Below are 16,366 nucleotides of genomic sequence, written 5' to 3'. Positions count from 1 at the left end.
AGTTTAGTTTATAAGGAGACTTCATGGAGCAAGAAGGGATTGCCAGTTTTGTATTCTTATAATTGGCTTCATAGCAACAGTTATTGCTGTCCTGTTCTGATATCTATAGTTCACAAGCTCATTTCTCCAGAAGCAACCCAATGCCTGATAATAGGATTAAGTGGCCTCATCTGAAAGAGTTCATAGAATATCAGGTTTGACTCTACTTATTGGAGTGAATAAAAATCCTTTTAAAACTGGTCTGTCAGAGAGCCAGGACCCTAGGACTGTAAATAAAACCTTAATGGTATAGCAGTGCCTTGCTAAAATGTTTTTGAATCTCACTATTTAAGAATTCTCACTTATAAGACCTAGGCATGGAATGCTATTGCTGTTTTTATTGCTGTTAAAAGAATGAGGCTGATGATTTTGAACAGTCTTGTCTCACTTAAATCCAATTCACTTGCAAGTCAAGATGTCACCCCATTGATGTCATTGGTCCTCTTTGAGAATGAAAGACAAACAACAATCCATGAGTGGTGGTGGCTGCCCTAGTGCCCCAGTGACTGGCCAGTTGGGCAGTATTTCCTCTGTCCTTTCTTCCCTCCTTTCCTTCCATCTTTCCTTATCTCTGTCCATATGGAGAATCATATACTTAGATGTGGGTGCTCTGCCCAAAGGAAAATAAATTTTGATCACTGAAACTTCACAAGATATCTTGGGGTTTGGGCATGGAATAACCTTCTAAGGGATCAATGAAGTCCTGAATGAGAAGATGGTCCAAGCAATAGCCAACCTTTCAAAGGGAGCTTTGCCAGCCCAGTCTTTGACAGAGAAATATCAGAGTTCTAATCAATGAAAATTGAATTGCATGTATCATGGATAATAATGATAATAATAATAATAATAGCTAGCATTTACATAATATTTTAAGGTTTGCAAAGCACTTGGTAAATTTCATTTTATCCTCACAACAAAGCTTGGAGGTAGATAATATTACTATTCCCACTTTATAAGATAAGGAAACTGAGACAGGGCAAAGCCAAGTGAGAAGCCTAAAATCACATTGCTAGCTAAAGTGTGGGAGGCTAGATTTTAACTCAGATCTACTTACCTCCAAGACCAATGCTGTAACTATCTCATAGAGTTAAAGTCCAACCTCCTCATTTTACAAATAAAAAAAAAAAAAAAAACGAGACACAGATTTAGTGACTTGCTCGATATCACCCAGGCCAAGTGCCCAAGGCAGAATTTGAATACTCTAGACTTAATGCTCTACCACAGAATAGAAATGTTCAATGGTCATAATTTACTTTTTGTCTCTCTAAGTATATTTAAACATATTCTAAGATGAACTATCTTTTGGACAGGAGTTTTATTGAGTTTGGATAATTATTCCCTGGTCACAATGGAAAGTGTGTTGGCTCTGAAGTCAGAGGTCTGGATTTTCAAATTCACTTCTTCCACTTAGTACTCATATGAGCTTGAGCTAGTCACTTCGCCTCTGGTTTCCTCCTCTATAATATTAAAGAATTATCTAAAAATCTGGGCATGGAGATGAGTTGAGAAAAATGTATCTCTTTCCATTCTTTGAAGAGGAGGGATACTATTTGTTTGGAATTTTGTATACATTACCAGATTTGATTGAGTAGTATTTAGTTACACTGAACTTCAGGAGTTTTTTTTTCTTTTTGTTTTTTGTTACAAAAAAAAATTGTTGCACTAGTTAAAAGGGGATAGAGATACAATGCAAAATGAATGTGGTATAAAAACAGTAAAAATATTTAAAGATTTCTATCAAAAAAAAAAGAGAGAGAGGTTTGAACTAAATAACCTTAAAGGTGCCTTCGAGTTTAAAGTCCTGTGATTCTGATCCTATAAATATATTCCTATTTAATTCAACAAACAACTGTTATCTAAAGGTCCTTCTTTGTGTCATCTCTGACTTGTTTGAAAAGTCAGTTGACAAGTATTTATGAAGTGTTCATAACATTATGCCAGGTACTGGCAATAAGGAGTCCTCAATAAATTCTTGACCTCGATTCTAATCTGGGTTTTGGGAGTGGGGGCAACTTTTAAAGTCATATACACATTTTAAATCAAGCTAAGTCAACAAGAATGTATTAAGAGCCTATAATGTGCCAGGCACTGCTACCGGGTAATGCAAAGAAAAGCAAATATACTACCAACTTTCAAGAAGTTTGCAGTCTAATGGGATTCATTTGATTAAAACTCAAAGCTGATTTATAAGATCTTGTAAGAACTAAGAAAAATTTTCTTCTTGAGTTAGCTGCATGAGTGTATTTCCTCATTCATCCCATTCTTGTATTTGTGATGGGAGCCCATAGAACAGAGATGACTTTTATTTCTGTCCTTTATACAGAGTTGAATACTGCTGGGTTTGGATTATTATTCTCCTGGAAGGAGGAATGAAGGCCATGCTAATAGAAAAGAATCCTCTAGTGATGGCACTTACAGCTAAGTTTTTTAACTACTCAGGGTAACAGCACTCCCACACACAATTGTACTGAATCTTTTGAAAATCAGAGATTGGGAAACTGCTAAGAACTACAACTTCCGACATGTTTTCACAATCCTTTAGGAAAACAGGCAGTTGGACAATCAGGCTCACAAGGTCTTTTAAGGAAGAGGAGAGGGATTCTCTTTATTTTTATTGTTTTAAAGGATGAATCCTACTACAATTTAGTAAATTAAAATAAAGGATATTTTGGGGAAAAGTATATTTAATTTGCACTACAGAATATTTCACTATATCTAAAGTTAGAAGGAAAGCCATCTAATTCCACTCCCTCATTTTACAGATGAGGAAACTGAGGCACAAAGAGGTTAGGTGATTTGCCCTCTGATAGTACTAGTGTCAGTGGCTATATTTGAAGCTAAGAACTCTGACTCAAGAATCAGGGATCTTGCCTCAGTTTCACAGTCTCTCTCATACTAACTTACCCCTGACTTTTCTTCTTTGGTCTACTCTTCTTTTTGTTCCCTAAGAATGTCTCAAAGTTTCTACCCACAATCCCCTCATCATCATTTTTCCAATTTATCTTCTTCCATGGTTCCATTATTATTATATTACAGAAGATTTCCATAATTTTACCTCTCTCTGCCTGATTTCTGCCCTAAGCACCAGTCTTTCATCTCCAATTTCCTGGTTTCTACCAGGATGTCTCAATACCATTCTAACTCACCATATCCTAAAATGAATTCATTCTTTTCCAAAGTCAGTTCTTTGAGCAGAGGGATTGTCAAGCTTTTGAATCTATATCCCTGGCACTTAGCACAGAATTTAGTCTATAGTAGGTATTTAATCAGTTCTTTTTCATCCATTAATTCATAATAAGATCTTTCTAACAGATGATTATTGTTATTTTTTCTGATCTAAGACTTTCAGTGGTTTGCATTATGGGTAATAAGGTAGCATAATGAATAGAATATTTGGCCTGGAGTTAAGTAGATCTGAGTTCAAATCCAGTCTCAGACACTTCTTAGTTGTGTGACTCTGGGAAAGTAATTCCTAAAAACTTCAGTTTCCTCATTAGTAAAATGGAGATGATGATAGCACCTACCTCCCAGGGTTGTTGTAAAGATCAAATGAGATAATAATGGTAAAGTACTAAGAAGAATACCTGGCATTTAATAAGTATTATATAAATGTTATTATTAATGTTATTATTGTTATTATTACCTACAGAATAAAATTATAATTCTAGATATTCAAATAGTGAACAAAAAATATGAAAATAATGAACCAAAAATAGTTTCTTTGTATCCTTATTTCCTAGTATAGTGCCTGAAATATAATAAATTCTTGTTATCATCACCATTGTTTATTATTATTGTTAAACAGTGTTATGTTAGCTATTTTATTCAATCAATTGACACTAATGGAGCAAGCAAGGCACTCTGAGAAGAACATTGCATGTACATTGCATGACCATCAACTCCAATCAGCCTAGTAAAGACAGTCCAAGACCAAGACTTCTAGAGCCTTGAATAAAACATCATCCTCCAGACCACTAATCCTGTTTCTGGCCCAAACCCCATAGCTAGTCATTGAGAAAAACCATGCTGTGGAGGAGATGTTCACCTGCCACCAAAAATACAAACTTTTTACCAAAGGCCACTGATAGGTGGATAATCTGGAGTCTTGAAAATATCAGCACCCCCTGGTCTTGTTCCTTGAACAGTCTAATAAGCATTTCCCAGGAAATGTAGACTAGCAACTGCTTCTTTGTGTGTCACAGCTACTGAAGACAGAGACATTGCTTAACAAATAGTTTTTCATTCATTTATTTAATAAATATTTGTTGGTGAATCTTTCCAAGAACCTAGACAAAGTAGTTCCAATCTGCTTCACACATCGGAAATTTCCTCTGCCCTGCAACCTGTCTCTTTATTTGGATGGTTCTTCCCAGAATTTCTACTTAAAAGTCATGCCAAGATCAGCTATATCATCTTATGGCTCTCCAAGTTACAATCTAGACTTCCTCTACCAACTTTTCTCTCTAACCAATTTAGTACTTGCCACATAGTAAGAGCTTATCAACAGCTCTGATCAACAGCTTTTTCTTATTTACATTATTTTCCTTTGAATCAATCCTCATATTCAGATAATATGAAAGTATTTAATTTTCCCTAACTTCATCCTGACCTTTCCTGTCTTCTTTCTATCTCCCATGATTTGAACGGACTTTCTCCAATCCTCTGCCTGTTAAAATCTTTCTCTTCCTTTAAGACCCAACCAATCCTCCAAATACCTGCCAAAACGCACAAGTGTGAACATATTCTCCACTACTCATGAATTTTCAGTGGCTCTCTCTGCCCTTTAGAGTAATAGGCAAACATTTCAGTTTAGCATTTCAAGCTCTTCACAAAGTGAAGCCATCCTTTCCAGATATTTCTTATAACTATATTTTGGCCAAACTAGTCTACTTCTCTTTCAAATTTGGGGTTCTATTTCTCCTTTGCATGAGCTCCCTTCATCCATGAAATATACTTCCTACTCATTCTAACTTGGAGAATCTCTAGATTCATTCAATCTTGAAATTGAAACTTGAAAACTTGAAGCCTTTCCTTATCCTGCTAGTGTTCTTTTCCTCCTCAAAACATCTCACATATCCTTATAACTTCATTTTTTATAAATCTCCCAACAGAATGTAAACTCCCACAGATCAAGAAGTACTTTTCATTTGTGTCTTTGAATCCTCCAAGTCTACCACACTGCTATTCACACAGTAGCCTTGAAAACCAGAAGCCTTTCCTTATCCCGCTAGTGTTCTCTTCCTCCTCAAAACATCTCACATATCCTTATCATTTTATTTTTTTATAAATCTCCCAGCAGAATGTAAACTCCCACAGATCAAGAAGTGCTTTTCATTTGTGTCTTTGAATCCTCCAAGTCTACCACACTGTCATTCACACAGTAGACTGTTAATAAATGTTCATTCAATTAAATTGAATAATCTTTTAATAATTCAAAGCTTCAGAGATTCCTCTGATATGCTATTACCTCCAAAAACAGTTCATCTATTACAAATGTTATTTCTAAATTCACTCAGATGACATCATTGTTGAATCAGTATAATCCTTATTTCAATATTGTTTTCACATAGGACTCTCTTGGATTTTTATTTAACCCAAAGCTGGAGGATGGGAGGAATAGAGAGCCATGGCGCTCACAGATAAAATGTCCAATATAAAAGTGACTAAAATCATTGCCAGCTTATTTGAAAGGGAAGCTACTTTATAGAATCAGACCAGCTGGAGGAAATATAATTCAAAGGAAAATCTAGGTCCATCTTTTGCAAAATAGTTACCTAAATCCTATCTCCCCAGTGTATGGTACTTATCCAAGTCTTTCTGTACATCTTCCATATGGAATCAACTCAATTTCTTCTTCTGGTTCTTTTAATATATTTTTAGCACCATTATAATACTCAAGCTGTCCATCTGTTATCCTTCATTTTGTTGTATAATTACCCACCTCTCTGTTCATCAATGTCCCCAATGATGGATGTATGCCTTTTCCAAGCAAACCATTGTTAGTACATTGCTGTGGCCTACATATCCCCACCATGCATCTGTCTGTAGCCTTTTGTATTGCCTGTAATTTTGATTCATCTGAGGTAGTGGCATTCCATGATTCCCAACCATATAGCATCTTTGGAAAAATGTTTGTTCTAAAAAAATAATAATAATATGGGCTTTTGTGGCAGTAAGCAGCTTGGGACTATTGAGAGTGTTGTCCACTTCCCCAAATGGATTTCAGCTGGAGATCCTCCTCCCATTCAAATCTAGGACAATGTTCTTGGCTGTGGGATTGGCTACTCAATCACTCTGCTGGGAAAAGAACTCAAAGGGGATGTTCTGTGAAGAGTGGGTCAACAGCACCAGCTGCATATATGAAAGACACTATATTTCTGGGCACAGATACATACATCTAATACAAAAATGAGGATTATTTACTAAATTCACTAAGCATCATTTTTAGTTGTTGTTTTTTTTTACTTCAGTCAAGACTGAATGTTATTTCCAAGTAAGACTTTCCTGCAAGTATGTTTTTCTTTGATCCAAAATTGGTTGTGGGAGGGAGGGGAAAACCCTTGCCTTTAAAGATAAAATATCCAAAGTAAAAGTGACTAAAATCATTTAGTCAGTTTTGTGTGCCCTGTATAGAATCAGAGCAGTTCAAAATAGTTATTTAAATCCTGGTCTACCATCCCAGAAATAAGTTGTGAATATAACTTACTGTCATGGCATGATTCATGGATCGGAATGGACTAGAGACAAAGCCATCATTGGAATCTAGGGTGTTCCATGCTGAGACAATGATTCCCTAGAAGAGGAGGGGGACAGGAAAGCAGGAATAGAGGGGAAAAAAAGACAGAGATGATTATTTTATCAGAAAACCTATTTTATGACCATTATATTACCTCATTCTGATTTTTCAATAAATCAAAGACATCCAATGCTCCTCCATTTACCTTATTAAATCAGAACACAAACCCCACAAGTGACAAGATCCAGTGATTCATTCAACAATTACTAAGCACCTATTAACAATGCACTGAGGGAGCGCCACAGAGAAACAATGTTCTGACTTGCTCCTAATTCATTGAGTCTGAGAGTAGAAAGAGCAGACCCTTATCTGAGTTTTATTGCTAAAGCATTGCCTAAGAAGGCAAAAAATCCAAACCTTTTCTCCTCAGTCCCTATGAAGAAGACCCAAGACAAATGTTCCAAATGCAACTTCCAATGTGCTTTGATGAAACTAATTTTACAATTTCTCTATGAAAAAAAAATTCTCTAAAAACTTTAGTAAAATGTTTGTGGAATCCTGTAGCAGAAGCATTTTTCTCATTGAAAAAGAAAGTCCTAGAGGATTCTTTGTCTTGAGACTACCCATCTGAAAGAGAGGCAATTTATTATTAATATAATCATCTAGCCTTTATGTAATGATGCAAAATCTGCAAAGCATTTTATAAATATTATCTAGTCTTAACTTCAAAACAGCCCTAAAAGGTAGATGCTAAAAAAAAATCCTCCATTTTACAGATGGGTCAACTGAGATAGATAGAGGTAAATAACTTGCTCAGATACACACTGTTAGTCCAGTGCTTTTCTCACCCACTTTCCTCTCCCTCTAAGGCAACCAGGTGGCACCATGAATAGAATATTAGATTTGGAATCAGGAAGATTCATCTTCAATTAACCCTGTTTGATTCACCTATAAAATAAGTTGCGAAAGGACTTTGCCAAGTATTTTTGCCAAGAAAATTCCAAAAGGTGTCATGGGCAGTGATACCAGACAAAAACAAATGAACAAAACAAAACAAAAAAATCATCTTCCTCTATTCTGGATTCTGAATAAGAAGTTTCACAAATAAGAAACTGAGGAGAGAGTTTTAGGGGGCAGAATTTTCTAGTCTTCTGTCCTATTAATTCTCCTTTCCACCCCATACTTTTTCTACTCACTATCAATAATGACATAATTACTGTAGTCCATACCTACATTCCTGTAAATCTGAGTACCCAAAATCAGGTCCTATTTCCATCTCTGATATAGCTTAACTATACTCAGGCCATGTCCTTCTTCAGTGTCTTTTGCTATCCATAACACTGCCCCAGCTGTACTTCTTTTAACTTAGATATCTCAGTCTCCTCAAGCACATCTATTAACTCATTTCTCTTCCTCAGTAATATATGTACCACTTTTGACCATATTCCTTCTATAACGTTTTATACCCAAAATCATGCAAAACAGGAGAGAATTCTGGGAAGATGGCAGAGTAGGTTGGTAAATTTCAAGCTCTCTAGATTTCCCTCACAAATAGAACAAATTTGTGTCTCAGGGTGAATATAGACTGGTGAAAAATCAAGAAAACCTGGGGCATAAGAGGGGACCTCCAGGTACAATCCAAGAAGATCTGAAGACCTGGGGCAGGGGTTAACCCTTATGAAGTACAAACCTCTGATAACACACAAACACCAAATGGGAAGTCCTGGGAAAAGCTGGGTTTGACTGGACCCTTAGCAGGAACCACAGGAACTTTCACCTCCTAAACTCTTTGTAGAGTCAGCATCGAATCTTAGAAGACTGAGGGAAATTGTGGTATATGAATGTTATGGAATATTATTGTTCTGCAAGAAATGACCAGCAGGATGAATACAAAGAGGCTTGGAGAGACATGAACTGATGCTAAGTGAAATGAGCAGAACCAGGAGATCACTATATACCTCAACAACGATACTATATGAGGATGTATTCTGATGGAAGTGGATTTCTTTGACAAAAAGAAGATTTAACTCAGTTTCAATTGATCAATGATGGAGAGAAGCAGCTACACCCAAAGAAAGAACACTGGGAAATGAATGTAAATTGCTTGCATTTTTGTTTTTCTTCCCAGGTTATTTTTACCTTCTGAATCCAATTCTTCCTGTGCAACAAGAGAACTGTTCGGTTCTGCACAACATATTGTATCTAGGATATACTGTGACATATTTAACATGTATAGGATTGCTTGCCATCTGGGAAAGGGGGTGGAGGGAGGGAGGGGAAAAGTTGGAACAGAAGTAAATGCAAGGGATAATGTTATAAAAAAAAATTACCCTGGCATGGGTTCTGTCAATAAAAAGTTATAATTAAGAAAAGAAGAAGAAGAAGAAGAAGAAGAAGAAGAAGAAGAAGAAGAAGAAGAAGAAGAAGAAGAAGAAGAAGAAGAAGAAGAAGAAGAAGAAGAAGACTGAGTGAACTTTGGTTGATTAGGAATGCCAGGCCCAACTGTATTGCAGAGACACAGCCCTGGGTCAGAAGGAACCAGAACAGCAGATGTGTTCAGAGGCAGTGGGGCAGAGAGGCAGTGGGGCAAAGACGCTGCTGGCTATGAACACTTGGTGGAAGATAGAGCTCTTGGTTTGCAATTTCATGGCAGAGAGAAGAGCTGAAGTGAAGCTTGAGGCACCATCCCCCCCATTCCATGATTAAAGGTGCTTACATTAATACTTCTTATTTAAAAAAAAATGAAACAGCAAAGAAGAAAGAACCCCATCATAGAAATTTACTATGGGAAGAGGGAAGACTAGAGTACATCTTCAGAGGAGGACACTAAAATTTAAAAAAAGCTTCTATCCCAAAGAATAATATTAAATGGCTTACTGCTCAAAGAGAATTTATAGAAGAACTAAAAAAAAAAAAATTTAAATCAAATAAGAGACTTTGAGGAAAAACAAAAAAATTAAAATTAAAACCACCCAAGAAAAATAAGATTATGAAAAAAAGTTAACCAACTAGAAAAGGAAATGTAAACTCTCAAAAGTGAAAATAACTCTGAAAATTAGAGATAGGCAAGGGGAAGCCAATGAAGCTTTGAGAAACCAAGAAATAAAACATTATAAAGAATGGGGAAAAAATAGAACAGAATGTGAAACATCTTATAAGAAACACAACAGATCTGGAGAACAGATCAAAAAGAGAAAATGTGAAGTCCAGTTTAGCTTTCTGTTGACGCCAGGATCAGCCAGAGTCAGGAACAGCAAAAGTCCTTGGTCTTTAGGGGAAGAAGTAAAGGAGATGGATGAAGCCACCACAAGCTCTCTGCCTCCACACCTCCCTTCTCCTTGTTCTCCTCCAAAGTGACTCTGGCTTGTCTTCCTCCACCCCCTAATCCCTACTACAATTATCTGTATATACCAAAAGATCCAGCCAGCACAAAATAGTGGGAAGGGCCATTTTCTAAGCATATGCTAATAGAGTATTGTCCAATAGCCCTTAAGAACTCAGTTGTCTGATTCCAGTGCACTTATTCAGAGTTTCAGCCCTTTATAAGAAAATATAAGAATAATTGGACTGCCTGAAAAGTGTGCCAAAAAAAAAAAAAAAAAAAAAAAACAATCTTGACACAATAATGCAAGAAATAATCCAAGAAAATTACCCTGGTGTGATAGAATATGAGGGGAAAGTAGAAATAGAAAAAATCCACTGATCACCATCTCAACAAGGTCCTTTGTGGAAGGAATATTAATTGCCAAATTTAAAAAAAAAAAAGATCAAAGAGAAAATTTTGTAAGAAACAAGAAAAAAAATTCAAATACATTGGAGCTACAATTAGAATCGTACAGGACTTATCAGAAATCACAGTAAAAGACCACACACAGGTTCTGGAATTATATCTACCAACAATCAAAAGAACTAAGCCTGTGGCCAAAAATATCATGTCCAGTAAAATTATTCATAATATTGGAAAAAATGGACATACAATGAACTTGCAGATATACAGGATTTTCTATCAAGCAAACCCAAACATAATAGAAAATTTAAGATATAAAGAGCTATTATCAAATATCAGTTTCAAGAACTTAACATGGACAAATTGTTTAGGTTTTTTTACATGGGAAATGTATGCCATACATTTAAGATTGACATCAACAATAAGATAGCTTAGCTAAAAAAAAAAAAAAAAAAAAAAAAGAAGATTGAGGTAGAGTTAAGGTAAAAATAGTAAGCATGTTATACAAATGAGATACAGAGGAAGAATAGACCCAGAGGCAGTAGAGGGGGAAGGAGAGCTCATAGTTTTGAAAACTCACATCAGGAATAGGTTAAAAAGGCAATACTACATATATACCATGAAGCATATAGTACCCTCCAAAATCTACAAAGAAATAAAGGGGGAAGGATGGGCGCGCAGAGAAGAAAAGGGGTGAAGGAAGAAGACAAGGGAGGGATCCATGGGTGGGTGGCGGTTTAATAAATAGCAAGGCAAATTAAGAAGCAAAATTAAAGCAGAGCCAACAGGAAGAGAAACGATATGTGTAGGGTTTTTTTTTTTTTTTTGGGAGGGAGGGGGTATGTATATGTACATATCTATATATGTAGACATAAATATATCCTTTCTAACTATAGCTTACTTGGGGGAGGGGTTGATAAAAGGTTGATAAAGTAAAAAAGGTGCACATCAGAGAACAAAAAAACAATTTACAAGGAAGTAAAAAAAAAAAAAGATGACTAGTCATGAATATAATTTCATATATATTTTTTCTTGAACTGGCAATTTGTTGTTATATATTTTGAATCCTGCCTGATGTTCTGCTAGGCACATGACAATGTTCTCTTTTATTTTGTTTTGTATTCCCTTTTCTATTTTTCTTTTTTTCTTATTCTGATTTTTTAATAAAAACAAAAAATAAAATAAAATAAAATCATGCAAAGCACTTATCCATATAGATATAGTTAAAGGTGTAAAACAAGTACTTTTGTTACTCAAGAATTCTCAAGCTCATATTCCAGATGCCTTTCTGGGATTTAATTTCCACTAACCTCAAAAGATGAGAATATTTTAAAATTGAACCACTATTGTCCTGAAATAAATTCTTACAAATATTTTCATCTCTATCTTGTCTTTTGGGCAGGTAGGTAATACAGTGTTTAGATCACCAACCGTGGAGTCAGAAAAATTCATCTTTATAGTTCAAATCTGGCTCAGACAAGTCCAAGCAGTGGAACTCTGGGCAAGTCACTTAACCTTATTTGCCTCAGTTTCCTCATCTAAAAAATGAACATGAGAAAAAAATAGCAAACTACTCCAGTATATTTTCCAAGAAAACCCCAAATGCAGTCCTGAAGAGTTAGATACAACTGAACAAGACTGAACAATAACTTGTCTTTACTTTCAGCCCATGGGCCCTGGAAAACACTCAGAATCCATGGAGTGAGCCATAATTACAAATCTATGGTAAAACAATATTCCAGTGTTCACCTCCCTTTATTACCTTTCAAAAGTGATAGTCATTTTTTTAAACTTTTCCTCAAAACATCAAAAATATAGAAAAGCTACAGGATATCTATTTAGTAACTAAACATATATGTACATACATATATTTGTATACATATATGTGTATGTATGTATGTAAAATGTTTATCACACCAGAAATATGTGTTTGTGCATTTTTACTTTTAAAGGACTTTCTATGGTTGTGCAGATAGATATGCATGATGAAATTAAATGAAATAAATACTTTTTGAATCCTAGCACATTAAACACAATGGCTTGGTTTTGTTTAAATCCTGGATCATACTGCCATCTGGTGGTAGTTCCAAAAAAATTACAAGTATTTCCAAATACAAACAGTTCATCAGAACTAGGACTCTCATTCATTATGCCCATTACAAAAGGAAAAATGTGTTGGGAATTAACCAGTCAATGGTTAATATATCAATATATATTACTTGATATATTATTAGTACTGAGAGCACTACATTTAAAATATTCAATATGAAAATCTAGAAGATAATATTTTTTCATCATTCACTCCAAGCACCTAAACAAAGTCTTTTACCTATTCTATGCTTAACAAATGTGATCCAATTGATTTTTTTCTTCAAGCTTGTAAACCTACTTAATATGGATTTTCATAGATGAAAGCAACCTGAGAGTCTCTCTAACTCAACCACTTTTTGGGTTCAGCAGCCACAAATAGGATTCTTCTTTGCAAATATGATATTGTGTATTTTGCCCTTGTTCTAAAAATAAAGCAAAGATACATAAATAAGTCTAGAAGGAAACTAAGAAAGGCAAAAGATTATATAAGAAATGCCTTATTTATAATGACTTTTTCAAATAAGTACTTTTATCATCAGCCTCTCCTCAAAAATATTTCAGTTAACAATTTTTAAAATAATCAATTTTTCTCTTATTAATAACAGCATTATTATGAAGATTCCTATTACTTAGAACATTACCAGATTCCTAATTCTAATAAGAAAATTTATGACTAGCTATCATTGCTTCATTCATTCCAAAAAAATTTTTCACATTACTTTTATATCCAAATATATTCTTTCCCTTTACCCTCATACTAAGTCATGTCTTATAATAAAGAATTTTTTTTTAAAAAAAGGGCAAAAAGCAGTGCAGTGGAACCAATCATCATATCAACCATATCTGACAGTATATTCAATATTCCACACCCATATTCTGGTCCCAAGAAGGGGGAATAGATGCTTTCTCAGCTCTTTTTGGTATCAAGATCAATCATTATAATAACACAGGATTCAGTTCCTTTTTTTAAAAAAGTATTAAATACTTTCTACTGACAAGCAAAGTCCTAGGTGTTATAAAGATTTACTTATGTAGGAGAGCAGCCAAAATAAGGCAATCAGTCACATCACCCCACATACCTAACCTGGATATGTTTGTCAGGTTGATAACACCTCTATTAAATCAATTAATTAATCAAAAGTATTAATCAAATATACATTATGCCTTGCCCTGGGAGTCTTCTATTAAATAGCAAGCCATTAGAACCCAAAATTTGAGTGTCTGACAGAACAGAAGGGAAAACAGTTTCAAACAATCTTAAAAGCAAATTGTTAGCTTCTTAAGATACAAAGTCCAACTTTGTGAACTTCAAATTTTCAGAGGATTTGGACTTCATGTTGGCATCCTAGCAGCATTCTGAGGATAGTAGAGGTTTATGGTAGTGACCAATGAGCAAAGAATTGGAAAAGGAGTGGGATGTCCATCAATTGTGGAATGGCTGAACAAGTACATGAAAGTAATGGAATAATATTTTTCTATTAAAAATGATGAACAAGCTGATTATAGAAAGGTCTGAAAGAGTTGTATGAACTGATACTGAGCAGTAACAAGCAGAATCAGGAATACATTATATGCAATAACAGCAAGAATGTGAAATGATCATGTATGAAAGGTTTGGGTTTTTCCCAGTAGTTCTGTGATCCAAAGCAATCCCAGTAGATTTTGGACAGAGAATGCCATCTCTATCCAGACAAAGAACTAAGGAGACTGAATGTAAATCAACACATGCTATGTTCACTTTTTTTTTTTTCTGATCTTTTTTCTCCCTTGGCTTTTTCCCTTTTCTCTGATTTTTCTCTCCCAACATGATTCATAAAGCAATGTGTATTAAAAATAAACCTACTACAACTTAAAAAATAAAATAAATATCCCAATCTCAAAAATAAACAAATAAACAACAACAACAAAAGGTGTTTGTTGTAAACAACAACAACAAAAAATAGTGACCAATGAATTTAGGTGATGCAGTGGATAAAGTGCTGGGGAGTCAGGAAGACTCCTTTATCTGTTTGTTGAACCTTGGGCAAAGTCATTTAACTCTGTTTATCTGTTTTCTCACTTGTAAAATGAGCCAGTATCTTTGCCCCCCAAAAAAGAAACCTATATAGGGTCCTATGATTGAAATGACTAAACAATAAGAGTAGTGTCCACATTACAAAACTAAAAACAAACTAAAAACACAATATGGAAAAGCATCTTTAAGATTCTACAAACAGCTCAGAAGAAAGTTACATCATATCTAAAAGACTATTTTTCCTGAATGCTAAAAGTACATGTGAAAGAATGCATAGCACTACAGGAAGAAGGCAGACAAGAGTGGCAATGTTTAGACCAGATATTCTTAATGTATTACTCTGTGTGTGTGTGTGTGTGTGTGTGTGTGTGTGTGTTTTAGTAGTGTCTAACTCTTTGTAACTCTCTTTGGGATTTTCTTGGCAAAGATACTAAAGCGATTTGTCAAATCCTTCTTTAGCTCATTTTATAGATAAGGCAACTGAGACAACCGGGCAATAACTTGCCCAGGATCATACAGTTATGTATCTGAAACTGACTTTGAACTCAGGAAGAGAAGCCTTAATTAAGCTGGTACTCTATCCATTGCATCACCTAACTATTGCTCTTCTAGAGAAAAACACAGCAAATAAATAAAAAAGATAGGATTTAAAAACTCATACCCTCCTGAGTCAGATCGAGGAATCTTCTGTAGAGTCAGCTATAGTTAAACTGACATTAATTCTTTTTTACAGCAATTAGATGGCACAGTGATGAGCACTGAACCTTGGGTCAAGAAGGTCCAAGTTCAAATGTTGTCTCAGACATTTCCTAGCTGTAAGATTTTTTACTTAACTTTGCTTTGGTTCCTCATTAAAAAATAAATAAATAAATAAATAAATAAAAGATGTTTTTAAAAAAGTAATAATAGCACCTACTTCCCAGGATAGTCATAAAGATCAAATGAGAGAATCATTGTAAAGCTCACAGTAAATATTATAAAAATGCTAACTATAATTATTTTTCAATCAAATACCATATAATCTTGTGGCATACCATATATTATTGCCATATTCAACTTTCATATAAACATGCTCCACAAAAGATTGCATGATTTTTTTTTGCAATTGTACAGTATACCATAGACACTGTGGGATAGTGCTTAGGAGGCTATCCATGAAGCAAGGAAGATAGATTCAAATCTGGATTATGCCCCATACTGGCTCTGTGACCAATCACTTAATTTCTCAGTATCCCAGGTAACTTTCCAAAACTATAAATTATTAAGCAGGTGCTGACCCACTCTGGTAGAGAGAGTTCACTTATCAGTTTTCTTGTATGCCAATAAAATCACAAGTTTAAAAACAGCCACTGTCATGTTATAAAAATCTGATTAAACCTTTTTTTTTTTCCTTCAACAATTAGAATTAAGTGAGTTGTCCGGGATTATACAGCTAATAAATGTCTGAGGCCACATTTGAACTCAGGTCCTTCTGAAGGGCTAGTGCTCTTGCACCACATAGCTGCCCCGGGTATCACTTTATAAAACTGCTCTTATGACCTATGTTTTGTGGGACCAATTAATTACAGGAGATAGAGCATTCTCCTTTGTGTATCTTTTCACATTAAGTAGATTGTAAATTTCACATTAAGTAGATTGTAAAAGTAGGGGAGGATTCGTGTCATCTTATATGACTCTTTGTGATACCCACATTATCTTACAAACAGTAGATATTTTTTCATTGCTTCCATTTTCTAGCAACTATCCAAGGACTTTGGAT

General features: G+C 34.9%; 1 protein-coding gene across 1 annotated transcript in view; it reads right to left on the bottom strand.

Annotated features, from left to right (window-relative positions):
- LOC127561463 (uncharacterized) overlaps window positions 1-16,366 on the bottom strand; it is a 70,102-nt gene that overhangs the window by 22,554 nt on the left and 31,182 nt on the right. Inside the window, exon 5 of the mRNA XM_051996701.1 lies at window positions 6,746-6,832. Coding sequence (XP_051852661.1) covers window positions 6,746-6,832 — 87 coding nt within the window. The remainder of the gene's footprint in view (window positions 1-6,745; window positions 6,833-16,366) is intronic.

This window comes from Antechinus flavipes, chromosome 4, assembly GCF_016432865.1.
Source record: "Antechinus flavipes isolate AdamAnt ecotype Samford, QLD, Australia chromosome 4, AdamAnt_v2, whole genome shotgun sequence".
Lineage (NCBI taxonomy): Eukaryota > Metazoa > Chordata > Mammalia > Dasyuromorphia > Dasyuridae > Antechinus > Antechinus flavipes.
The sequence above is the reverse complement of the archived record's forward strand: the minus strand, read 5'-3'. Positions and strand labels throughout refer to the sequence as shown.